The following is a 26,333-nucleotide window of genomic DNA, read 5'->3' on the forward strand; positions in this document are numbered from 1 at the left end:
GTTACAATGTTATCAGTGTTAGTGCACTGGCCTGGCCTATAGTTCAAAGTATGCTTGCTACAGCTAATAGCTACTTATACTAAAATGTGCAACTCCTAAAAGAAAATGATGGCTACTTGGAAAAAACTTTTTACTGTCGATTGTCGACACTATTTCCATGTTTTCCGCCTTTTCTGCTGCCCTGAAATGTCACGCAAACGTCACAAAACGGCAACGTTTCTCACCCGTAATTACGACTTTGTAGGGCCGATCATCTGCCCTTAACTCATAAATACAATATTTCCGAGGAGCACGTGAAGGCAGCATTAGAACCACAGTAGGCTGCCGACAGAAGTTAAAAGTTTCCCATTCATGATTTTAATGGACCAGCCAATCAGCATGGTATTTTATTAAAAGATTTAGAATAAAAAAATAGGTATATGTATTATATGATTAACAATATTCAGATTTAATACAGGAAATAGTGTCTACTCAAAGAAAACTAAACTGCACAGTCGATACTGAGCTTGTTACGACTTGCACATTTCAGTCAGTAGTGAAAACGCTTCCGTTCTAATGCCTCATATTCTTGTCATTTTATAAAACACTGTTGGCAATCTTGATTCTGATCTGTTGTCAGTTTGATTATTGATTTATGGATTTTTTCTCTTAAAATCCAGGAAAATACCTCAAGCCACAGACCTTCAGTCTCCACCTTCTGCCAAGACCATCACTTCTTCGTCTCCCTCCTCCATAGCCGCCACTTCGTCTTCTTCATTGCATTCTAAGGTTCGCACAGGAAGTCATATCAGCTCCTCCCTCAAAACCGCATCCTCCTCCTCCTCCTCCTCCAGTCGTGGTCCAGGGAGACCCTCGACAGCCATACAATCGGAGAACTCGGGGAGCAGCGGGAGCAGCACTGGTGCTGGCCACATGGTATCTCCGGGCAAGCCGGTGACGGTGCGTCAGGCGGGTGGTGGCCGACCCAAGAACCCCGTGGGGCGTCCCAGCAAGCAGATGCTGAAGCTGCGAGAGGAGGCCGCCACCGCCGCTGCCCTCCGCAAACGGAAAGCCCCATCCCAGGAAGGGGAACACTCAGGCCCCGACAGGAACTGCATCATCCTCCAGGACCGGGGCCGCCCACCTTCTGCTGCCTCCTCCTCATCTTCTTCTTCTAAACCCCCCATTCCCTCGCCTCTCCCACATGGACAGACTAACGGCACGCTTTCCCCCAGCAGCAAACCCCGCCCCCAGCCCTCCCCCTCAGAGTCCCACTCACCAGCCGCCAAGGCGGTGTGGACCTACAGACGAACACATGCTCCTCTGGGCCATTCATCACCCCCGGACCCCACCTCCGCCACAAACAACTCCCACAGCAGCCGGGGCGGCGTGGGGGACTCAGGACTTCACGGGCAGGGCAGCGGGAGGGGTTTTGAGCACCAGGGGCTTGTGAAGAAACGCAAGGGGGGCGGCATGGAGGAGCACTCGCCATCCTCCAAACCCTCGGCGCACCGTCTGCCCTCCTCCTCTTCCAGCTCTGCCACCTCCTCCTCCTCCTCCCCCTCTCCGCGCTCTAACTTCTACCCATGGAAGGACAGTAAAGGCGGGGGGCTGGCTGGAGGCGTGGAGAAGAAACTGGGCACACAGAAGGTGAGTTTGGATGAGAGAAAAACACAGAATGAAGCACACAGGATGACAGGAGAAAATGATGTTGCAGTTTAAGCTACAATATGCAGAATTCTCCTGCTAGACTGTATTGTTGGTGTCCGTGTTGTTTTCATGGTGATGATTTGTACTGAAAGTCAGACTGTACAGCCCGCACGGCTTCTCCAGGCCAAGCAGAGGCAGACGATGAGCGCTGCCAGTCACACGAGCACGACCGACCCCGATTGTTTTTCTTTTCTTATCATCACTTCTTGATCTGTGACTGATCCTTTACTTTAACCCTTTGAAACCCGAGCAAACCGGCTTGATTTCGTTCAAAAACAATGAGCAATTACATAAAAAATGACCAAAAAAAGCAAGAAATGTTTGGTTTTTTTTAAGTTACAAGAAAATCAGCTGAAAAACCAAACAAAAACAAAGTGAAGAAAAGTAAAAGAATAAAAAAAATGGAAATTACCTGAAAAAAGTGCTAAAATAAAATTAAGTTTAAAGTTAAGTATAAATGAATGACATTTCGTTTACTGTAACCTAATTTTAAATATGGAATTGTAATAAATATAAATATAGTTTTCTTGATATTTTTTCTTAGTCATTTGATAATTTTCAGGTCTTTTTCTTATCACCTTTTACCATTTTTTTTTTTTTTTTTACAATTAGCAGGACATTTCCATGCCCATCTGACACCAATATTGTACTTTTACAAAAACAGCCTTGAAAAGTCTCATTTAGCCAACATGTCTCCTTCCAGAGGGCAAAACAATAGACGTCTCGCAACACGTCATCCAGCTCGTCATAATAAGGGCACGCTGTAATGTTAGTGCGCTGTCCCCAAAACAACCACAACTTCCTGCACTGATGATGTGGCCCATGCTGGGGATGCGTCAGCATGCCTTTGTGTTTACACCACAAAAGATATGTGAACAAATGTGTGCCAGACCACCAAAACGAGTGCTTTGAGTGATTGGAACAAATGCAATAAGCTATTTGGAAAGAAATGTCCCCACTAGGGATTATAACAATTAATCAACGATTGATTAATCAGTCGTTAAGAATGAATTCAAATATGTGACATTTCATCAGTTAATCTTTAGGCGATGCTGTCCTGTTGCTGTGGGCTTTGTTTGAGGAAAAAATGCATTTGGTATTCTTTGAAACGAGCAAAATAAGAAAACGTTTTATATGTTTGTTTGTTTTTTCAAAAAACGATTTATCAATTGCATCATTAAAATTAAAGTGTGCTTGAGATTTGCAACCCTAGTCCCCACATATCAAGAAATTAAAAAAGGTGACAAAAAATGACCTGAAAATGAGTTTTAAAAAGAGAGAGAAAATTATTAGAAAATTATCCCCAAAAAAGCAGGCTATTTTTTTTTGTTTTTTTGTTTTTACATTTGACACATTTTGGGTCATAACTTGTTAAGTTGCTTATTGCCTTCCTTCCATAGTTTTGAAAGAAATTAAGCCAATTTGCTTAGGTTTCAAATGGTTAATACCAGGTATAAACAGGCTCTAATTTATCATTGGAATGAACTAAATGTTGTGAATCCAAACTGACCACAGCTGCTGTCCTGCAAGGGAGCAACACACTAACTTTTGAGAGCAGCGTTAGTCTCACAGAGCCAGATACATCACCACACTCAGTTTTAGCTCTGTTTCAGTGTTGGAGAAAGGTCTGTCCGGCTGAAGCCATCGTAATTCCACTAAGGGACAAAAAAAACACTTTGTTGTTTGCAGTTCTTTAAACCAGTCACAATCGTCTAATCGCCACTAATACTGCCTTCACATGCTCCTCAGAAATTTCCTACTTCCCAGTTGTGCAGTCATAATTACAACATACCCACATTCAAGTGCTCTGATCAGAAAAAAAACCAACAAACATGGATGCTAGAAGTAAAAAGGTTGTTCTTTCGTGGCTGATGTTTTACTCAACGCAAGTAGCACCTTTTGGCTTCAGCAGCTGAATGAAGCACATTGGATGGGCATCAGGATGTAACTGATGTTTTAATTTTCTAATAAGCTTACATAGCATTTTAATTAGCTAATATTTGCTTAACTAGCAGGCTTTATGTTCCTGTTGTCATAGTAAATAACAAAATATCAAAATATATATATTTCACCTGTTGATTGTTGACACTGTTTACGTGATTTCCGTTATTTTTGCTGTCCTGAAACATAGTGCAAACGTCACAACTTAGCAGCTCTGGTATCATCGCAATTTCCCAATTTCCTACTCGTAACTACGACTTTGGAGGGCTGTTCATGTGCTCGTAACTCATAAATGCGATACTTCTGAGGTGCACTTGAAGGCAACATTAGCCAAGAGAAAGTGGAGGGGGAGAGTTCTGTGCGAAACAGGCGACCAGTGGCAGATTTACACACACAGTCTGCATCCTGTGAGCCAGAGCACCGGTCTGTCCTATGGACAATTATGGTTATATAAAAGTGATACCAAGTTTTTTACGTCTTACAAAAAAGACCCCCAATTTCCACCAGAAATTAATCCTGAAATTAAAAAAAAAAATCAAACCTGTTTTGAAAACTTATCTTGATTCTTGGAGTTAATGTTCAAATGTCATTAACACGTGAGGTCGTATTTATATATAAATTTGAGAATTTTGCAATGAAAAATACATACTTGGGGCACCCGGGGGCTCAGTGGATAGAGCAGGAGCCCCATGTATGGAGGCTAAGTCCTCGCTGCAGCAGCCGCGAGTTTGATTCCGGCCTCGGCCCTTTGCTGCATGTCATCCCGTCTCTCTCCCCTTTTCACGCTTCACCTGTCCTACACAATAAAGGCATGAAAAGCACTAAAAAATAATCTTTAAAATAAAAAAAAGAAAACTACGGACTTGGTGTGCAGAGGCCTTTGGCTCTACTTTTGGAAAAGTCCAACACGTCACTTTCAAAACATTAGAAATGGATAAACTTTAGGTCTAAAAACTTTGTCACCTTACCGTAAGGCTGTCTCTCAGCTGAGAGCTGCGTTTCTGTGGCAACAATCAGTGACCTGATAGAGACTGCAGTAACCTTCTTAACATGTATATCTTCTGTTTTAAAAAGACCCACTAACTCTTCATAAGTCACGTAACTATGAGGTTAGCAGCCTGAAGCTAAAGCCTACTCAGGTCTGTATTTTCAGTGGAAATCTACCCAGAATACAGGGCGACTTGGCCATATTTAACCCTTTAACATCTGGATCAAAGTCAGTTTTCTTGTGCTGCATTCAGACACCTTTCCCTAGCATTGAAATCTCTGAAACCTGAGATAATTGGTTTCATTTCTTTGAGAACAGGAAAAAACATAACAAGTAATGTCCTGCAAACTGCAAAGAAATTTGAACAGGTGACAAAGAAATGATTGGAAAATTGTCTGCGAGTATTATAAGATATTATTACATATTATTAAAAAACAGTTGTGGGGGAAAAATCCAGAAAACTACATTTATAATTCTCTTAATTATATATTTAAAATTATGTTACAGAAAAGAAGATAAAAACAATGTATTTATTTAGTACTTTTATTTTAAGGTCACTGTCGTCATTTTTGGGCCATTTCTTGTTAAGTTGCTCGTCACCCTCCTATGTTTTGAAAGAAATCAAACCCATTCGCTCAGGTTTCAAAGGTGTCCTCGTACATTTTGGCACAGCGACACCCCAGTGCCCTACTGTAGCTCCCCACATCCCCAAAATTAGAATGAGTTGAATGTTCAACATTCACTAAACATAACAGAAGTGTTTAATCCGACCTCCTGATCTTCTGTTTCCACATTTTCTGACCGAGTGTATGTCCGATTGTTTTTTTCTTCCCCATGTTATACAGCTCTGAAGTGTATTCTCTGGCCAGCTGTCAAAACCAAAATAACAATTTCAATCTCTTTCTTTTGTGCCACAGCCAAAACTGCACCATTAAGTGTGCCTGCCTTACAAGCCACTCTGAGGGAGCCAGCTCTGCTCGGTCCAAGACTGAGACAACAGGACTCAAGTGTGTGTGTGTGCGTGTGTGTGTGTGTGTGTACATGTGCGTGTGTGTGTGTATGTGTACGTGTACATGTGCGTGTGCGTGTGTGTGTGTGTGTGTGTGTGTGTGGAGTATGAATCTGGTGGTGTGTGAATCACAGCAGGATGTGTGAGTCTGTGTGAATGTCTGCGGGAGAATTGGGAGTGGGGTGGGGGTGGGGGTGGGGGGGTTGAAATTCAGAGTATGGATTTAGAAATACCTCAAGACCATCCGGTTATGCTGCTAAATTAAATATGTTGGTTTATAAAAATGGATTAAAAATGTCCTTTACACTTGGCTTTTATGACTTCTTTTTTTAAGGCTGCACATTATATTTTAACTCTCCATACTCTTGATTTCTCTCGAAATTCCACATTTCCTTTCAGTAAACTCTGCACAGTGTGACAGAAGCCCACTGGTGTTCTGTATCTGTTTGTTTCAACTCGAATTGAATCTATGTGATGTGACTTTATTTCAGATCACCCCCAAATTCAGCCTGACACATTTCCATCCTTGGAAACTTTTGGTTTTCCATTAGAACTTTGCTCTTAGGGCCCGCTGTAATATCACACAGTCGTATCGCTCTGCACGCAAAATGCACTTTTCAAAATCAAGCAAAAATAATATACATTAATATTATTTTCTACTTTTGTTGAGTTAATTTTTTTTAACCAACATCAGTCTCTATCAGAAATATTAAAATTTTCATCAACTTTCTGAATTTTAACGATTTAAATGCCAGGCTTTTGTCATTATGCCACAATGTTTTTAGATGAAAGAAAAATAACACAAAAAAAAATTTATTTTTAATAATATACATGCAAAGTAGATTTTTTTTATTATCACAACTTTGGATATGTTAATGATTAGCACCAACACGTATTTTGATGTATTATTAATTTTTGTGCAGTGTCAAATACTCACACTCACTCTGCTCTGCACACAAAATGTGTGTTTAAAAATCAGGCTATGAAAGATATTATACATTAATATGATTGTCTATTTTCATTGAGTTTTTTTTTTTTAACCATCAGTCCTTATAAATATCAAATATTCATTAATTTCCAGGATTTTAAGCCTTTAAATGCTAGTTTTTTGTCATGATGCCACTGTTTTTAGATTTTAGAAAATGAATAGTTTTCAGTACACTACATGTAAAGCGGATGTTTGGGGTTTTTTTTGGACGATCACAGCCTGGGATATGTCAGTAATTGGCAGCAACATTGATTATACCAGTGCACGTAGTGGAAATAGCATGTATTTTCTCCATATGCCAAATATGGTTAAGTATGTCATGAGGTGGAAGACAGTGAAAATGACAATTCCAAGGCAAAAGCCCAGAATGACACCCAGAAATAATACAATTCATGTTTTTATGCTTTGGTGGCTGTGGGATCAAAAATGTCTGTTTGAATTGGTTTCAGTGACACACATTTTGCACTTAGCAGTATGAATGTAACTTTTTTTTTTCTACAGTGTATTTTAGGCTTATTGTAGAAGCTGAGCTGGAAATTCCAAGATGAAACAAAAACACACAAATCTTGCCAAAATGTGTGCCATATGCATGAACACAGCCAAAATTATCAAAAAATGACATGAATGAACAGTGACGGGGAACACACCATGAGCCACTGATCGTTAAGTGTCTGTGATGTCGGGATATTTAAATTATTATTACTGCTGTGTTACAGCTGAGTTCAGATACTTGATTTTGAATGTCAACTTGGTTTTGTTAAAGCTGTGTTCAAAATGTGTTCCCTCTTTGCTCAATGTAAAGAATAACACAGTGCACCTGACACCAGATGCAACAACAGCAAATATTTTAAATAAGGTGAGGAAAACAGCTGGACATCTTAACTTATAACCGTCACCTCGAAGATAAACTGAGTATTGCAGCTTTGACTAAGATATAATAATGAACATAAAAATAAAGACAGCACTACAGGATGTGTTGGACATCAAACATCCAAGCTGGTGACAGCCGGGGCCAGAGGCATTGTTTTGGGATTTTTCATACTTATGTACGTCCCATTCTTGTGACTGCAAAATCTCATATGCCTCACATTTGGCACAAATGTCCATTTGGACTCAACAATGAACTGATTTGAAGATTTTGTTGGTCAAGGGTCATTAATCTCACATCCATGTTATTCTTTCTTTTCATTTTTTATCTTAAGTTTTATACAAGTACAATTGAAAATTTAGACAGCACCATCAATAATTCAAACCTTATGCAACCCAGCAAGCTTTTTTAAAAAAGTAAGCAAGCAAACTAGCAAGAAACAAACAAACAAACAAAAAAAACCAAAAAAAAAACAGACCCAGCAAGCAACAAAAGCAAAAATAACAACAGCACCTAAAACAAGCAACAAAAGCAAAAATAACAACAGCACCTAAAACAAGCAACAAACATACAAATTCTAATTAAGGAAGAAAAGTTGACAAATAAGAGGAGTTATTCTTACAGATTCTAAACTTGCTATCTAACTGTAGCAAGTGAATTTATGTGCACGAGTCTGACTGCATGCATACTGTTTTTTTTTAAACATGTTTGTATTTATTCACACCATTAAAAACAGTAACAGAAAACAGGTAAAAAAAAAGAATACACACAAAACAGGGTGCTGGAGAGGTTAGAAAAATGGGCTAATAGGAATACCTCACAAAAGGTAAGAAAAACAATTAGAAGTATTACAATAAATTACAATTATTTGATGCAAGCAATATACAATGGGGTCCAAAAAAGGGGGAAAAACGACAAAAAGATCAAGACAAATAAGTCAAATCAAACTAATATTTTTGACATCACAATTCAAAATTAATCTGAAACAAAAAAAGCTTGTATATATAATGCGCCATGGTGCATTTAAAAAAGAAATAGAGCTTGTCCATCAAAATAAATAAATAAATACTAAGGGTGGACCCCCCCCCCCCCCCCGACCCCCCTACCGCGTTAAGCCCCCAATGACATTTTAGAACGCCCCTGAAAACGACGCACTTCAATCTTACTGATGGCTCTGAGCGCTGTCGCTAAATACAAAGGAGGGATAGGTTGAAAAGCAGGAAATAGAAGTGAAGCATCTCACTTCTCTGCTACTCTTCGGCAACCAGGAAGTGAAACTAGAAATCCGGCCGTCAACAACAGTGGAAGTTGTTTACTATCTTCATTTTTGCGCCAGTTACAAGACCGCCGGTCACCCAGACTGTCACCACACAGTGTTGGGACTTCACTAGCTGTAGGTCGGGAGATCAAATCACGAGCCAGCTGACAGTGAGACAACAGCCTTCGTCCAACCTGTCGGACAGCGTGTGGACCTGGAGAAGAGACAGCGCAGTTGGTGGTGATGTTTCTGAATTTAACACAGCCAGTCGCGTTTTTAATCCGCAGACCGAGTGTATTTGCCTCAGAGGGATTTACAGCGACCGTTTGTTCCGTCAATGTCGCGAAAACTAGCTAGCACCGCGACTGGAAGTTAAATTTTTCCAGTAGAAGAACTCTTAAACCAGTAAGCTCTAAAACGCGAGACATTTTCGTGACATTACACCCGTTGAGCAGTTTAATATTTGGCATTTATTAGTTCAGGCCAAAACAAAATGTTTTAATGTTACCGTCCTGTACACAGAGTGTGAAAACGATTCACCGGAAGTACTTGGTGTTGTCACTGTGTGTGTCTTGACTCTATCGGCTCCAGTATCCCGCCTGTCTCTGTGCACCTCCTCCCGCCTGTCTCTGTGCACCTCCTCCCGCCTGTCTCTGTGCACCTCCTCCTCAACTAAATGATAATGGAGCTCGTGCAGTGTCCCGACGGCTCACGCGCCGCCCGTCTCAGTGTCAGCGCCCCCGGAGTCGCCAGGTAGCCGGCAGGAGGCTGAGCGGCATGCCGTCCGATGTGGAGTACAGCCCGGTGGGAGAGGGGCTGGGGATGCGGGACTTCTGGCTCTATGTGTGGCTGCGGAGGGCGGCGGTGATAGCGGCTCATGTCACCGGCCTGGGCCTGACCCTCATCATCTCCCTGCTGTCCAGACCCGGAACCAGTGAGTGCCATACACCAAAACAAGTCTTCTCTATTTCTGTTTATCTATAAAACTTAATCCTTAACATTGCCATAGTTCAAAGAACTTATTTGTTTAGGATTGAGTAATTTATTGCTTTTGTTTGTGTTTTAATGTAAACAACAACAGCAACTCGGTTATACTTATAATTAGAAATAATTTAACATTTATAGCATGGGCTTTTAAGATGAAGACAGTTTAACTTGTCTCCTTTATCTTATTTAAATTATGAGGTCATACAAAAACAAAGTAATACATAGCCTACCTCAACAAATTTTAAAGGGTTGCTGGATCAGTGTGTGTGGCATCAGGGGATGTGCTCCGAAGACTCAGTGTTGATCTGCTACATTTGGGTAATATTTCTATTGATCTCTGTCAGGTTAGAAAAATGTGATTTACAATGAATGTCTGGATTTTTCAGATAGAATTTTTTGCATCCAATGATAAATGCCAAGTGTGAAATTTGAATTAGATGAAACCTCTGAAATCCTCACGTTTAAGACGCTTGGAACAGTGAATGATGGTACATATCTCAGATATTAACAACCTAAACATTGTAGTAATCAGTTTGCATGTAAGCAATAGAAACTAGATAGAAAGGTTAATAGCGTGCCCTGCTAAGGGCCCCACTACTTGCTCAAATCTGGAAACACTATTAGTTTTGTGATCACTCTACACTTTTGTCATTAACTTCCATCTTCAATCATTGTAATTTGTATGGATATGATTTGTTAGATGCTTATTGGTGTTTCTCTCTGTTCCAGGTTTGTTTTCTTGGCATCCAGTGTGTATGTCTGTTGCAGTAAGTTTGCAGTCCAACAACACACACACACACACACGCACACGCACAGTGAGAACTCCTCTCTAGTCGTCAGTCAGTTGTATGATCTGATCTTGAGTTCAGTTTGTCTCAGCTTGCATGCAGTTGGCTGTATTCTTTACTGTGACTAAACCTGACTGTCAGTAACTTTCTATTATATTAGAAAAAGTTGCATTATTGTATAAGTCCAACTAGAACTAGGGGGGGGGCACAGCAATAATAGAAACAGATGCATGTCATATTAGGTGTGGAATTAGTAATTGCTCTCTATGATGATATTGAGGGTGATGATAACAGTCTCATGCATATATTGATAGGGAGTTGTCCAAAGGCAAGATCACAGCATCGGCGCAACCAGGACCAGACCACGATCAGGGCGACCGGGGGGCACAGAATCAGTACAGCCACAGCATGCGCACAACCAAAGGCAGGATCACAGCATCAGCACAGCTATCACCATGGTCAGGCACAGTCAAGGTTACGGCCAGGATCCAGGGAAACTAGGAAACAAGGGAGCAGGAATGCTCCCGAGAGGCAACAGGATTAGCGTAGTGCAGTTCAACAGACCCAGGCTCTGTAATCGCGAGCCCCAGGCAGTGAGAGTACCACATGGCTATCACAGAGCTAAGCTAAGCTTGCACATGGCAATGCAGTTTACAGACATGCATGATTTCTGATGGCGGCATTGAGAGAAGGAAAGGAGCTCAGCGTATCAGAGGAAGTCCCCTGGCAGGTTAAACCTATGTCAACCTAACTATGGGCTGGTCCAGGCAGCCTGAGCCAGCCCTAATTATAAGCTTTATCAAAGAGGAAGGTCTTAAGTCTACCCATATATACCCAACATATATACTAAGTATATATGTTTGTGGAAAACACATAACATACATATTTTCTCCTCTTACCTGTAGTGCTATTTATCAGTCTAGAAATTTTGGTGTGAGTTGTCGAGTGTTGGAGATATCGGCTGCCGAGATGGAATTAGATAGAACTAAGCTTGTGGAGCTTAAATCACCAAAAAAAATACATTTTAAAAATGTAACAGCAATGTTTCCTCTATCCAGAAATCATGACCTGGTTACTCAAGGTAATCAACTTTGTTGTGAACAGTTTAATTTATGATGTTGTTACAATACTGGATTGTCTAATTTTGATATAAAACATTGAAAAATATTGACATTTTCAAGACCAGGGGGAAGAATTGACATTGAAGGCATATAATTTAAGTTTTTATTACAAATAAATATAACAAGGCTATAACATTGGTTAGAGACAGAACAGCAGAATGATTATAATCAGCGTTAACATTAAGATAGAGCGAGAAAGTACAATTGTTGTATCGATACTGCCAAAAATTAGCATTGAAACTGTTCAAAAATTCAGGATTGATATGAATACATTAATTTATGTTTTTCGTCAACAGTAGTAAGAACTGTTTTCTCTTTACACCTGCCAACCACATCACAGCAAACCATATTGCTGTTAAGTTTTTCAAATGTATTTTTGCTGCTTTGAGCCAACCAAGCTGAGTGCGATCTGGTTCCAGTATGTTGGAGAGAGGTCCGATATCTCTAAGGCCGATGTCCCCAACACTCAGCACTTCACACCAAAACAAGCTAGAGTGATAAACAGCACTACAGCGAAGAGGAAAAAACTTAATTTTTGATTTTGTGTTGAACTGTCTCTTTAAAGTGGCTTCTGCATTATTACCTTGACTTGAGACGTCTTGTAAAGAGTCTGTTTCAAAATCTAGTTTTTATACCTCCAGTGCATCAGTTAATATCATGTTTACATGGTGCATATTTTAAATTTGTGTGTAACCAAATGCTTTATATCTATCTTGAGAAGGGGTGGGAAGAAAAGGGCCCTTTTTCCCCAGGCAGCTGTAGTGCATTTATCCAACCCTGCTCCTAAATATGACCTAAAATGACAAAATCTCTAAATAAAACCCAAAGTTTTTATCTCATACTGATGAGGTCTTTTTCTCATAATTACAAGAAGAGACATATTACTGCAGGAAGGTCTTGCAGGATTTTGCATAAAATTGATCAAATATAGGTTATAGGTTGACCATAGTCAAATGTCAATAAAAAAAAAAAATACAGTGGATAATTTCAATGGTGAGACCTTAGTAGAATATTAACTTTCCTGTACAGATTCAGCATACCTTCACCCTCACACCCTCCAGGCTTTGTCTCTGCATCTCCTTTCCACTGTGAATAATAGATAGGAGGGCTGGGAGGAGGGAGTGCTAACATTAACTGCTGGGTTGCACCACTGCGTCGGCTATTGTGTTACAAACTGACCTAGAATATGTTAGGGAGGACAGCTTAGAGGTCAACTTTGGGTTTTCCTCTGTGATGGCTCAAGACAGTACAGCCTTGGTGATCATTCACGATGCATCGTCATGGCAGGATGTCGGTGATAACGTGCTGTACAAACATCGTGCCTCTCCTATCAGAAACAAGCCATCCCTGTGAGCTCAAAGTCTTTGATTGATGTGCTGGTGTTTTTCCTCAGAAATGAATTCAAAGCACATTCAACAGAGGGCTGCCTATGACTCATTGCTCACTCTGTTAACCACCACATACACACACACAAGTTTACTTATGTCACTTTTGGAGACATGTCATAGACTTACTTTAATTGCCTGGAGACTTACCTGAAACATAACTACTACATGCCTAATCCTATCCTTAACCACTGACCCAAAAATCTGCTTTTTCCCAATTGACAACGTGGTTTTTGTCCCCATGCACAAGCCATAACCAAAGGTTCAGTGTGTGGGATTTAGGATGATATATTGGTAGAAGTTGAATAAAATATTCATAACTGTTTTCTTTAGTGTGTAATCATCTGGAAAAAAAAAACCAAGGAAAAAACGTGTGTTTTTTATTAATTTAGAATGAGCCGTTTATATCTACATAATGGATGTATCATAGGGAAGTCTGGATACAGCAATAGAGGCGGGGCCTCGTTCATTCCCATGAGAGCTGCTCATTGGCGCTCAGATTTGTGATTGCATTCTGCAATCTCACCGCTAGATGTCACTAAATTGTATAGACTACACAATGAAATGGTCTTAAATGTTTCCCCAGAGGCACATACACCCACCCATTCCTCTCTCTCTGTCTCTCTCTCTCTCATCCCCTTACACTGCCTGTTCAGGGTGGGAGTGTTGCGCTGTCATTCCACCTTGCTGCTCTTTAGAAATACACTATCGTGGAAAGGGAAGACAGAGTTGTCTCGCCTTTAAGCCGGCAGCGGGAGGTCAAAACAGCTAAATCCACATCTATGTTCAAAGGATAGCCGGCAGAATGGGACCACCAGGATGGGTGTGACGTTTTTTCCATGACATGTTACAAGTATGACCCACTGTGGGAAGATTTAAAAAGCAGCTAGCAGCAGTAAGGGGCTACCTAGGAGAAAAAAAACAATGGCCAAAAATGTCCATAAATTGGGACAACAATGAGATTCGGAGCCCTTTAACCTCTGAGCAGAAGACGAGATCAGCCGCCATATAATAGAGACTATGAATGATTGTTATTAGCATGTTATGCTATTTTTGTCTTTTAGAAAACACCGCCAGTGCTCATGTTATGTGTCATTAGAGGAAGACGCTGATGTGTTACACATCACGCCCATCGCGCCTGTGTAAAGAAGTAAAGGCAATGTAAAGAAGGGACTTTGTAGCGGCCCTATAGTGTGATCTCTGTGTAAACAGTGTGTTTATCAGTCTAGTCTCTCAATATCATCATACAATCATGTCCTCAGTGTTCATTTTCATAGTTTGGATTAAATAGCTTCCCTCTTTAACATGAAAATGTTTTTATTGATGTTCAGACACGCCTACCGTCGACTGTTGCTTTGCCAAAGAGTTATGCAGCAGTCACTGTGAAACAATGCAAACCAGTCGAGCAGAGTTACTCTACATCATAGTCGTCACAGCTCAAAGGCACAGTGACACACTAATGACTGTCCGCTATGGTGGAGTAAAATATACAGATATACTGTATGTGTGCATAATGATGCATACACATTGTAATAATGCTGATCACTGATTGGCTGGCAGTTGACAGGTGAAAAAACTGTATACACCTTATAATTGTTTAAGTCAAGTCAGGTCAATTTTATTTATAGAGCCCATTATCACAAAACATGTTTTTTCTCAGAGGGCTTTACAGTGTACGACATCCCTCTGCCCTTAGACCCTCACATCACCCAAGGAAAAACTCCCAAAAAAGAACCCCTGAAACGGGGAAAAAAAGGAAAAAAAAGGAAGAAACCTCAGGAAGAGCGGCAGAGGATGATGAGGGATCCCTCTTCCAGGACAGACAGACGTGCAATAGATGTCGTAAATAACAAATGAAATACAATTGCGGCAAAAAGGAAAGAGAAAGAGAGAGGGGGAGAGAGGGGGAGAGAGGCACTGCAGTAATGGAAACAGATGCATGTCACATATGATAGGTGTGAAATTATTAATTGCACTCTATGATGATATTGAGGGTGATGATAACAGTCTCATGCATATATTGATAGGGAGGTGTCCAAAGGCAAGATCACGGCATCGTCGCAACCAGGACCAAGACCACGATCAGGGCGAGCGGGGGGCACAGTATCAGTACAGCCACAGCACGAGCACAACCAAAGGCAGGATCACAGCATCAGCACAGCTATCACCACGGTCAGGCACAGTCAAGGTTACGGCCAGGATCCGGGAAAACTAGGAAACAAGGGAGCAGGAATGCTCCAGGGAGACAGTGGGATTAGCGTAGTGCAGTTCAACAGACCCAGGCTCTGTGATTGCGAGCCCCAGGTAGTGAGAGTACCACATGGCCATCACAGATGTAAGGCTAAGCTAAACTACTGAGGCTAAGCAAAGAGGTAAGGGTAATGCAGTAAACAGACATGCATGATTTTCAGATGGCAGGAGTAAGCGAAGGAAAAGGAGCTCAGCATATCAGAAAGTCCCCCGGCAGATTAAACCTATGTCAGCCTAACTATGGGCTGGTCCAGGCAACCTGAGCCAGCCCTAATTATAAACTTTATCAAAGAGGAAGGTCTTAAGTCTACCCTTAAAAGTGGAAACGGTGTCTGCCTCCCTGACTGAAACTGAAAGATGGTCCCATAGGAGAGGAGCGTGTTAGCTGAAGGCTCTAGTTCATATACATTTGGAAACTTTGGGAACCACAAGTAACCCTGCGTTTTTAAAGCTCAGTGATCTTGAGGGTTGGTAAGGAACTATGAGCTGTGACGGATAGGATGGAGCCTGACCATGTAGAGCTTTGTAAGTAAGGAGGAGGATTTTAAATTAAATTCTGGACTTTACAGGGAGCCAGTGCAAAGAAGCGAAAACAGGAGAAATATGGTCCCTTTTTTTGGTTCCCATTAGGACACCATGATTGTATTTCATTTGTTATTTACGACATCTATTGCTCGTCTGTCCGTCCTGGAAGAGAGATCCCTCATCATCCTCTACCGCTCATCTTTTTGTTTTGTGATAATGGACTCTATAAATGAAATTGACTTGAATTGACTTGACACGTGCAGCAGCGTTCTGCACCAGTTGGAGATTTGTTGGGGCAACCGAATAATAGGGATTTACAGTAATCCAGCCTAGAGGTGACAAATGCATGTACAAATTTTTTGGCATCTGTTTGGGAGGGGATATGTCTAATTTTTGCGATGTTACGCAAGTGAAAGAAAGCAATCCTTGAAGTTAAAAAACTCTTAGGTTCCTTACAAATGTGCTAGAGGCCAAGTTAATGCCAGCTAGAGAAATTACATTGTTAGAAGGGAGTTTCTGAGGTGTTTCGGGCCAAGAACAATAACTTCAGTTTTGTCTGAATTCAACATCGAGAAATTACGGCTCATCCAGGCTTTTACATCCTTAAGACATGTTTGAAGTCTAGATAGCTGATCAGTTTCATCTGGTTTCATAGATATAATTGCGTATCATCAGCATAACAATGGAAACTTATAGAGTGATTTCTAATAATGTTGCCTAGAGGAAGCATATATAAAGTAAAAAGAATTGGTCCAAGAACTAGAACCACTATAACAAGTTTGAAAGTACTTGTTGTAGGTCACACTGTAGGTGACCTAAAGGACAACTGGCATATTCAGTCTCACTGTGCTGTCTGACTTCTCTAATCTGTCTGTGGCTCTCCACCTCAAGCCCTTTGGTTCCTACTCAAGATGTTAATCTTTAAATGGAGTGAAATCTAGTTCTGATGGCTGTGCTTTATTTGAAACATTACAGGAACAGGAGGGAGAAAACACCTTAAAGCTGGGGTATGCAGCAGGGACGATATGCCCCCTTTCAGCTAGATGCTATTGGACCTTCTTACAGTTGACCTATTATGTCACATACTAAAGTTAGCAGGCGCAAACTTTTCGGCGCTGTACTGTACATTTTGTATGTACTATACACTTCACTTGGTACCTTCATCTCGTTTTGTTTTCTTCCTTACTTCGCCGTTTGTTTTTCCTGGCTTTCTTCTACGAAGTTACGCTGTTTGACTTCTAGGGAAAAGCCTGGCGTAGGGATTATGGAGCATGCTCACAACGCCTAGACCAGTTCAGGTCTGGTTGAGGCGTATACATGAAAAAGTAAATCGACCCCCAACTTCATCATCTAGATGTGTTAGTCCAACTTCAGGAAATTCAGCTTAGCACAATATCAGTTGGACTAACATGTTTACATGCATTTTAAAAGTCCAGTTTTGGTCGGACTTTCACAACAATTAGACATTTTCTAACATCATATGAATATACTGAGTTATAAAATATAACTTTTCAGTCAGATTTGCAAAAAAGTCACCTACTTTAGCTTTAATGAAGACAGTTCTGTCTTTTCCCTCTGCAGTACTGCCTGTGTATGACTGAAGGCATCCTCCTCTTCTCGGCTGAAGGATCCCCCTTTTGCTTCAAATCTCGGAAGGGTAAAGTACGTCTCCACTGGTTTTGTCAGATTCTGGTCTTGATAGCTGCGGCCACGGGTCTCGGCTTCATGGTTGCCAGCAAGAACGTGTCGGAGCTCCCGCACCTGGTCTCCTGGCACAGTGTACTGGGCATCTGCACCCTGGCTGCCACCCTGCTCCAGGCGGCTTGCGGCGTCTGCGTGATTTTCCCTAAGCTGCTGCGTCTGTCCTCCTCTCCGCCCAGGCTGAAGCTGTACCACGGCACATGCGGCCTGGTCGTCTACCTGCTGGCCACAGTGACCGTGGTGTCGGCCATGTTCTCAGACTGGTTCCAGGCAACAGTGAAAGGGGCAGCCTGGTGGGCTTTCCTCCTGCTGCCGCTCTTCCCCGCCCTGGTGGTGATGAACCAGATCACCAGTGCCTACCTGCCCCGCAAGAAGATTACCAGCTAGGAAACACGAGATAGATTCGCTCACTTCACCTGGTGGCCATATTGGATTTACATTGTACTCAGAGGCTCGAGGAATCAGATGGAAGCAAGTTTTTTGCTAAAGTAAGAAGAGAAGAGAACATAACTAAGCAAACAGCCCGACAACCTGGTAGTCCCACAAACTGGACACGAACATAAAAACATGGATGTCTCTGAAGGTGTACCACTATCACTAACTGTGAGCAGAATATCTGCTGGTATGTGTGAAAATAATTTTTAATAAGTAAGTGCTGGTATGCCTTCATAGGTGTCTGTCTTACAACGTAGAGAAAGTTTTGTATTCTGGACTTAAATTTTACAGCTTGCCTAGATCCATGTCAGTCTCTGGAGTCAGAAAATCCTAACGTGGCGAAGGGGAAGCTGTGATTAGATATGCAGAAACACTGCATTTGATTCTGATCAGTTGTGCTCACAAATGATCAACGTCTACCCTAAAAACTGAACTATTTATTTGTGCACACAAATGATTTTAATATCTCTGACACCTCCTGGACTCACACTTTATTTCATAGAGTTTTCTTAAGCCAGCATCTAGTGGCCAGCAGAGAAAGTGCAGCTTAAAACACTTAGGTATCTTTGCCTTCCTTAAAGCAACATTATGTAGCTTTTCCACCTTAAAAAAAAATCAGTTTAGAAGTTGATCTAATTGATCAAGATCAGATCCCACAGAGCGTCCCGCTCGCCTGTTTTCAGTACTAAGTAACTTGGCGGAGATGTAACAGCTTTGTTTTACAACAGTGCTGTTACACTCTGAGACCTTTAGTGGGTGCCAAAGTGCACAGGACCGAGTTTCTACATAATGTTGCTTTAAGCTCTGAAATCATAAACACAAAGAAATAGAAATAGAATAGAATGATACTATGCACAATATGCGGATTATCATGCAAAGTGCACAAACATGGAACTGACAAACTACTCAAGGCAATCCCATAGCTGGAGCTGGTGAACACCTGAACGTATCGTCCCTGACATCTCCAAAGGTATGTTTTGACTATGTATGAACTGAAAGCAAAAGTCTCAAAGACAGTGTATATACTAGACTGGTGTCCGATAGGGTACAAAGCACCTGCTGCTGTTGGTGTGAGGACACCGCTTCAGTGCTGAAGATGCTGTGGATGATCATATACCAGCCTGTAAATTCTATTTATTTATTATTCATTTATGATATGTTTGTGTTGTGTTTGTCTTGGGTGCTTACAGGTGCTACATGAAGCATTTTCTCATTAAATTTCCAGTTTCCATCAATATTTCCTTATATCCAAAATGATTCTAATTATGACGTGTTTAATTGAAGGTGATCACTAGGAAGCAGGACTTATTTCTCAAGACCAAACCAGAGATAAAAGTGGAGTGAAAAGTGTAGGGGTGCTCCTGCAAAAACACTCATTCGACCAATGTCACGCAGCTCCATTGAACGCAAGCACACGAACTGGTCACATCTGTCAATCATGGCGAAAAATCCCCCTTTTGTATAATCTCATAACTCATATAATCTTAACTTATCATATAAACAAACACTTGAGCTAACATTGGGGTGATGAGAACTACCTTCAGTGGCAGAAACCATCTTTGGGATACTTTAAGTCAGCGTGTACTCCGAGTTTTTAATATGGCTTATATCCCATACACTAACACAGAGGGGCGGGCCTTAAGACCTGTACTGCAGTCAGACACCAGGGGGCGATCCAGGTTGAATAGCTTCACTTTTGTGGAGCTGTCATGTCATCCATCCTTATATACAGTCTATGGCTGGGACACGTTGTCATTATGTAACACTCAGGAGTAACTGCTTAATCATGTGGGACAACTGGTAAAATTCAGTGAACTGGTCCGCTCCGGTGTTTGGCTTAATATCAAGCCTAACCTTACTCATCAAACATTATCCCTTACTCTCATGACACATTGCTGTGGTTAGATTTGGGAGGGTAGAAAGAGGGCATTGTCTCCTAGAGCTTTAAGAGTTTCTGATCAGGATTGCTTGAAGAACACATTTCAAACATTTTCATCAGGACATTTATGAGAAAAGTAGTCTATGAAAAAACAAAAGCTTTAGCATCATCAGTGGTGTTAGGGAGTGTTTCCTCAATGAGAATTTGATTATAAAAATGCTATAATTGATGAAATTGAATTTGATTGAAAATCTCCATGTAGCTCCTCTTGTTTTGTCACTGTGCACGTGACTCCTTTTTGTCTTTTAAGTAGTTTGCTAGCCGTGTTTTTTGTGTTTCGTTTGCTTTTATAATCAGTGGGAAATATGAACGTGCACTGACTCGGGTGTGTTGCTTTGTCATACAAGGCCAAAGGCCAAAGATTTCTTTGAGCAAAGATGTCATCAATCGGCCCCTCCAGGAGCCGATTTAAAATAAACCAATTGAGAGCTTTAAGGTTTGTTTTTTTTTCAGTCTGCGTAATACATCTGCAAAACAGTCAAATTACAAGAGCTGAAAATTGTACCAATCACTGCACTTCATCCAATTCAAAACTATTAATATGAGCCGAGGTCAGAGATATTTAGACTTGGTCTCAACATCAACAACTGTCTGAAAATGAAGATCAGAGGGCTTTGGGTCCCCTGAAGTCGTCTTCAGACAGAGTGGATGGTAACCCTCAGTATATATAAGTATATATCATCAAATCTCACCAAACTTCACATGCATTTCTACCAGTCTCCATTTCTAACCTTCTAACTAAGCCTTTGATACTGTATGGGAGCTTGTTGGGAAGGCCACACAGCTTGGGAACAGGTACTACCTGGCAGGCACAATTCAGGGCAAATAAAAGTCCCAATCAAAGATTTTTTTGAGAAAAGCAGCTGCAGATCATTTCAGGCTGCAGTAATCAGGACAACAATCAGTAGGAGGGTTTCCATTCCACAGATTTGTGCTGAACTTAAGCAATATTTTCAAAATGTTGAGAAAACACAATTGCGAGATGACTGCATTCGAATAATCCGTTCAACGTTTGAAGAGTGATGTGATGCAATAACACTTTTTAGCCCCATAATTTCTTTGTCTAATGTAAGATTTAAAACGATCTTGGCCTCTTCCTCCATCCACACATACCTCACCATGTTTTTTTAGAATGTCATGTGACTCTGTTGTACATCATGTGACCTATAAAAGCCAAAAAAGTGTTTCCATTGCAGATAAGCAAAATATGGCTTTTTCAAATCACCTGAAATACCACCTCATGCGAGCGTAAAAACTTTTTTTGCGATACATTTTTAAAGTATATTAAAGTAAATTTTTTTTCAAATTGAAGTGTTTCTATTTGGTACATTTTATATTCCCAAATTCAGTTTGCATAATTTGAGGGTTAATGGAAACCTGGCTAGTGAGACTGTGGTGAGACAGATGAATGTGGAGCATTTTTAAATGTGATGCACAAAGACCTATTGGATGTAGTGATCCTCCAGCACCTCCTCTTAACCTCTCAGCCTCTTGTTTTATTCACTAGGAGGCAGTTTATGCAAATATTAATCAGTGGTGTTCCCATTTAGCGTCCATAATGGATCTTTGGATGGCTTTCAGACTGCAGTATGGACTGTCTTTAAAGCTATAGTAGACAACTTTAAAAAAAAAAAAATGAACTTGTATTTCTTGTCACTGAGACAATTAATCCCAAAACTGTGGCTCTACCCAGTGCTCCCAATGGCATTTGCATTATCTATTGTACATTTTTCTCACGCTGTTACTTGATCAAGAGCATCGAAACAACAGCAAATGCTGCGCTGAACAGACTATCAGTATTCATTTTAGCCGTAAGTTTGAGCAGCTCGAGCGGCCTCGTAACCATAGTAACTCACAGTAACTCACAGTAACTCACTCAGTCTTGCCTGGGGGCGCGAGATGAGTTGGAGAGAGCGCTGTGCTGCTGTCAGAAATGATCTGTTATTTATTTTTCACTACAAAAAAATGACCTTTTGGTGTAATATTGTGTGAAATGTGTTAATAGTGTGTGTCTCATGATCAATGTGAGAGTTGGCAGCCCTGTCAAGTTACTACATTCATGATTTTTGCGCATATCACATGGCTGCTCCGTTTACACGGCCCATGTGACACCAGATCATATTATCCCATGGTTGATTTCTATCTTTGACAGCAAAGTCCTCCTGGCTCTGATTGGTTGTTTTCGTTCAGGTGCGGGGATTCTTGCAAATGCCATGAGGAGCACCAGGAGGAGCCAGAGCAACAGGATTTTTTCCTGTTGCTCTGGCTCTGGGATATAGTGACAGTTTTAGATATATAACAAAAAGCAATTAAACATGTACCTACTGTAAGCCTTTTTTTAAAAAAAAAAAAAAAAAAAAAAGGGATACTTAACAATAATTTAACACATCTTGGTTCTCAAAAAAAACAAGCAGTAGTACACCTGGTTCATTTCCAAACTGGGTCTAATGTTTTAGCTTTCTCTCATTAAAATCAGGGTTTTTACTTATGTGAGACTGATTTGTTATTCTTGCTGCTTTTAGCAAGTTTCTATCTGGTTTCACTTCAGCTTGGAATGAAAAACATGTACTGCAATAAATGTGCAAAAGTGGCACTGAATGTTCTTATAAAGAATGTTTCCTAGGTGAAACAGTAGAAATCATGATGACAGATTCAGTGTGAATTTTGTAAATTCTTCGATTTTTTAAGATGCTGCTGAGCACAACACACTCGCAAATTAACTTACTCAACGTGCTACTCAGGTCTTTGCGGTACAAGCCCGTTCAGAGTGTTTATGAGGTGATCAGAATGTAAGCCGTAGGTTTGTATTTATCCAATTCTTGTCAGCAGATTGCTACCCGTGATCCTTCTGTAATAAACAAGTAACTGCAGTTAAATTTGTATGTCTTTATTTCTAATGAGACAAACCCAACCTTGAATAATATTTATTTTGTTTTCTCAATCGAGAGAACTACATGTCAGAGGAGAAAAGAGCTGTCTTGAGCTGTTATTTTCACTGATAATAAACTCTGGTGTAGAAGAATGTCACCTAGCTGCTACATCCCAAAATGCACATTACTTTTATGTACTTACTTCATAATTTCAAATGATAATGCTGCCCATATTCTGTATTTTTCTTTTTTGCAGTTTATATGAAAAGATTCAAACCACCAGTGAGCGGATCTATCAAACAAGTAATGTCTGTGTATCAAAGCCTGAAATACTGTCTTCTTCTGTCCCAAAAAGCTTCATGGTTGTCCAAAAACAATTAAAAACATAAATTCTTCATTAACATGAACACACAATGTAAATGGACGTACACAAGGTTCTTTTGCTACAAAGTCAAGTCTATGTTTATTGAACACGCGATAATATACATCCAACCCAACAGGCATGAACTCCAACACAACACTGACCTCTGTGTGGTCTCCCCAGGTCACACACACACTGTTGTAGTAACTGCGCATGCACATTAAACTGCTTATATGACACACACTGTAGTTTATTGACTCCGTTTCACACACACTGTCCTCCCGCACCAAATACTATACTATACTACTACTAATACTAAAAAAAAATGTTGGGAAAAAAAGCCATTAAAGCAGCAGGCGACATTTAGTGGGGTCAAAGCAGATTGCAGGCACATTTTTAACTGATGAAACCTTGATGCTCTTTGCATTGAATTTGTTTTTTGTTCACTTCTCTTAATTTATACAAAAACCATGCTACTATGTGAAAAGTTATCATGCAATATACACTGATTCAAACCACCTGCATGGTGGTACAAGCAGGAATTGAGGTCATATACTCTGCTTTAAAAGAGAACCACCTTACAACCAAACCAATGAACAAATCAGCTGATGATTATAGGTCATAGTACTGTATATATATTAAAATGTACCCACAGTCTGTATAGAGGATGCTCATATGTTTTAGTTACACATGCAGCACATCAAAATGATGTGCTGCATGTGTGTGAAACAAAGAGATCCAGTCTGTTGTCTGACATTCAATGAAATGTCTTCCATGTGTTTATTTTAAAATCCTAATTTAAGGCATGTATGAGACACTGCATGAAGACAAAAACACAGACACTTGGGGGGTGTCATTATGAATCAGTGCTCCATTGCGTCATGGTAAGTCTGCAACCTGAAAAAACGTCATAATAAGTATGTCGCCCAAAAAATCATCAAAAACCATGTAGTGTGGTATGTTGTGTAAAATGGCATGAAAATGTCATGTAAAATGACATGAAAACGTCATACTATAGTATGTCGTCCAAACTGGCATAAAAACATCATACTATACTATGCCATTGTCCAAAATGTTTCAAAAACATCTTACCATAGTATTTCGTCCAAAATGGCATTAAAAAAATCATACTATAGTATGTCTTCCGAAATAGTATGAAAACGTCATGGTATGGTAAGTCGTCCAAAATGGCATGAAAATGTCATAGTGTAGTATGTCGTATACTATGTTGTGGCAAGAATATGTCATAGTAAAGTAAGTTGTCCAAAATGGCATAAAAATGTCATACTATAGTATGTTTACCGAAATGACATAAAAACTTCATACTATGCCATGCCATTAAAATAACATGAAAACGTCATAGTATAGTATGTTGTACAAAACGGCATAAAAACGTCATAGTATAGTATTTCGTCCAAAATGGCATAAAAATGTCATATTATAGTATATCTTCCAAATGGTATGAAAATGTCATGGTACAGTATGTCGTCCTAAATAGCATGAAAACATTATAGTATAGTATGTCATCCAAAATGGCATAAAAATGTCATACTATAGTGTTTCATCCAAAACGGCATGAAAACATCATACCATAGTATGTCGTCCAAAATAGCATGAAAACATCATAGTATAGTATGTCTTCCGAAATGGCATAAAAACGCCATACTATACTATGTTGTCCAAAATGGCAAGAAAACGTCATAGTATAGTAAGTTATCCTAAATGTCATGAAAATGTCATAGTATAGTATGTCGTCCAAAATGGCATAGAAAAGGTCATAGTATAGTATGTTGTCCAAAATGGGATAAAAACGTCATACTATACTATGCTGTCCAAAATGACATGAAAACGTCATATTAAACCATGCCATCCAAAATGGCATAAAATTGTCATACTATAGTTTGTCGTCCAAAATGACTTGAAAACGTCATAGTATAATATGTCGTCCAAAAGGGCATGAAAACACCATAGTATAGTATGTTGTACAAAATGGCATAAAAATGCCATAGTATGTCGTACAAAATGGAATAAAAACGTCATAATATAGTATGACGTCCAAAATGGCATTAAAAACATCATACTATACTTTGCTGTCCAAAATGACACATAAACTTCATACTATACCATGACATACAAATGGCATAAAAATGTCATACTATAGTATGTCGTCCAAAATGGCATGAAAATGTCATATTATAGTAAGTCGTCACAAAATAACATAAAAAAGGTCATACTATAGTATCTCCTCCAAAATGGCATTCAAACAATATACCATAGTATGTCGTACAAGATGGCATTAAAAACATCATACTATACTATGTTGTCCAAAATGGCATAAAAACATTATACTATAGTATGTAGTGTAAATTGGCGAGAAAATGTCAGACTACAGTATTTTGTCCAAAATCTAAAAAAAACGTCAGACTATACTATGCTGTCCAAAATGGCATAAAAACTTCATACTATGCTATACTGTCCAAAATGACATGAAAACGTCATAGTAAACCATACCACCCAAAATGGCATAAAATTGTCATAGTATAGTTTGTCGTCCAAAATGGCCTGAAAACGTCATAGTATAGTATGTTGTACAAAATGTCATAAAAAAGTCATAGTATAGTATGTCGTGCAAAATGGCATGAAAAACATCATACTATACTATGCTGTCCAAAATTACATATAAACTTCATACTATACCATGCCATCCAAAATGGCATAAAATTGTCATACTATAGTATGCTGTACAAAATGGCATAAAAACGCCATAGTATAGTATGTCGTCCAAAATGGCATGAAAACATCATAGTATAGTATGTTGTACAAAATGGCAAGAATACGTCATAGTATAGTCAGTTGTCAAAAATGGCATGAAAAACTCATACTATAGTATGTTGTCCAAAATGGCATAACAGTGTCATACTACAGTATTTTCTCCAAAACGGCATAAAACTATCATACTATAGTATGTCTTCTGAAATGGCATGAAAATGTCATAGAATAGTATGTTGTCCAAAATGGCATAAAAAAGTCATAGTATAGTATGTCGTCAAAAATAGCACTGAAAGCGTCATAATATAGTATGCTGTACAAAATGGCATAAAAACATCATAGTATAGTATGTCATTCAAAATGGAATAACAACTTCATGCTATACTGTGTCGTCCAAAATGGCATAAAAATGTCATACTATAGTATTTCATCCAAAATGGCATACCATAGTTTGTCGTACA

The 26,333-nt window shown here is 39.8% G+C and overlaps 2 protein-coding genes across 2 annotated transcripts in view; both read left to right on the forward strand.

Moving 5' to 3' along the window:
- The window catches only part of atxn7l2a (ataxin 7-like 2a), a 30,247-nt gene extending 24,574 nt beyond the window's left edge, over window positions 1-5,673 (forward strand). The window contains exons 9-10 of the mRNA XM_042498706.1: window positions 660-1,629; window positions 5,536-5,673. Of these exons, the coding sequence (XP_042354640.1) occupies window positions 660-1,629; window positions 5,536-5,553 (988 nt within the window). The 3' untranslated portion in view covers window positions 5,554-5,673. The remainder of the gene's footprint in view (window positions 1-659; window positions 1,630-5,535) is intronic.
- A 3,046-nt stretch (window positions 5,674-8,719) lies between these two features.
- LOC121952205 (probable transmembrane reductase CYB561D1) lies at window positions 8,720-20,307 on the forward strand. Its single transcript, XM_042498741.1, has 3 exons — window positions 8,720-9,675; window positions 10,458-10,495; window positions 17,379-20,307. The coding sequence occupies exons 1-3, from the start codon at window positions 9,519-9,521 to the stop codon at window positions 17,883-17,885; spliced, it is 702 nt and encodes a 233-aa protein (XP_042354675.1). The 5' UTR covers window positions 8,720-9,518; the 3' UTR covers window positions 17,886-20,307.
- The last annotated feature ends 6,026 nt before the right edge of the window (window positions 20,308-26,333 follow it).

Source organism: Plectropomus leopardus, chromosome 2 (genome assembly GCF_008729295.1).
Source record: "Plectropomus leopardus isolate mb chromosome 2, YSFRI_Pleo_2.0, whole genome shotgun sequence".
NCBI lineage: Eukaryota > Metazoa > Chordata > Actinopteri > Perciformes > Serranidae > Plectropomus > Plectropomus leopardus.

Coding starts and splice junctions, on each gene's coding strand:
- LOC121952205 (XM_042498741.1), top strand. CDS start 9,519: ATGCCGTCCGATGTGGAGTACAGCCCGGTGGGAGAGGGGCTGGGGATG. Junction 9,676..10,457: donor GCTGTCCAGACCCGGAACCA/GTGAGTGCCATA, acceptor TCTCTGTTCCAG/GTTTGTTTTCTTGGCATCCA. Junction 10,496..17,378: donor CAGTGTGTATGTCTGTTGCA/GTAAGTTTGCAG, acceptor TTCCCTCTGCAG/TACTGCCTGTGTATGACTGA.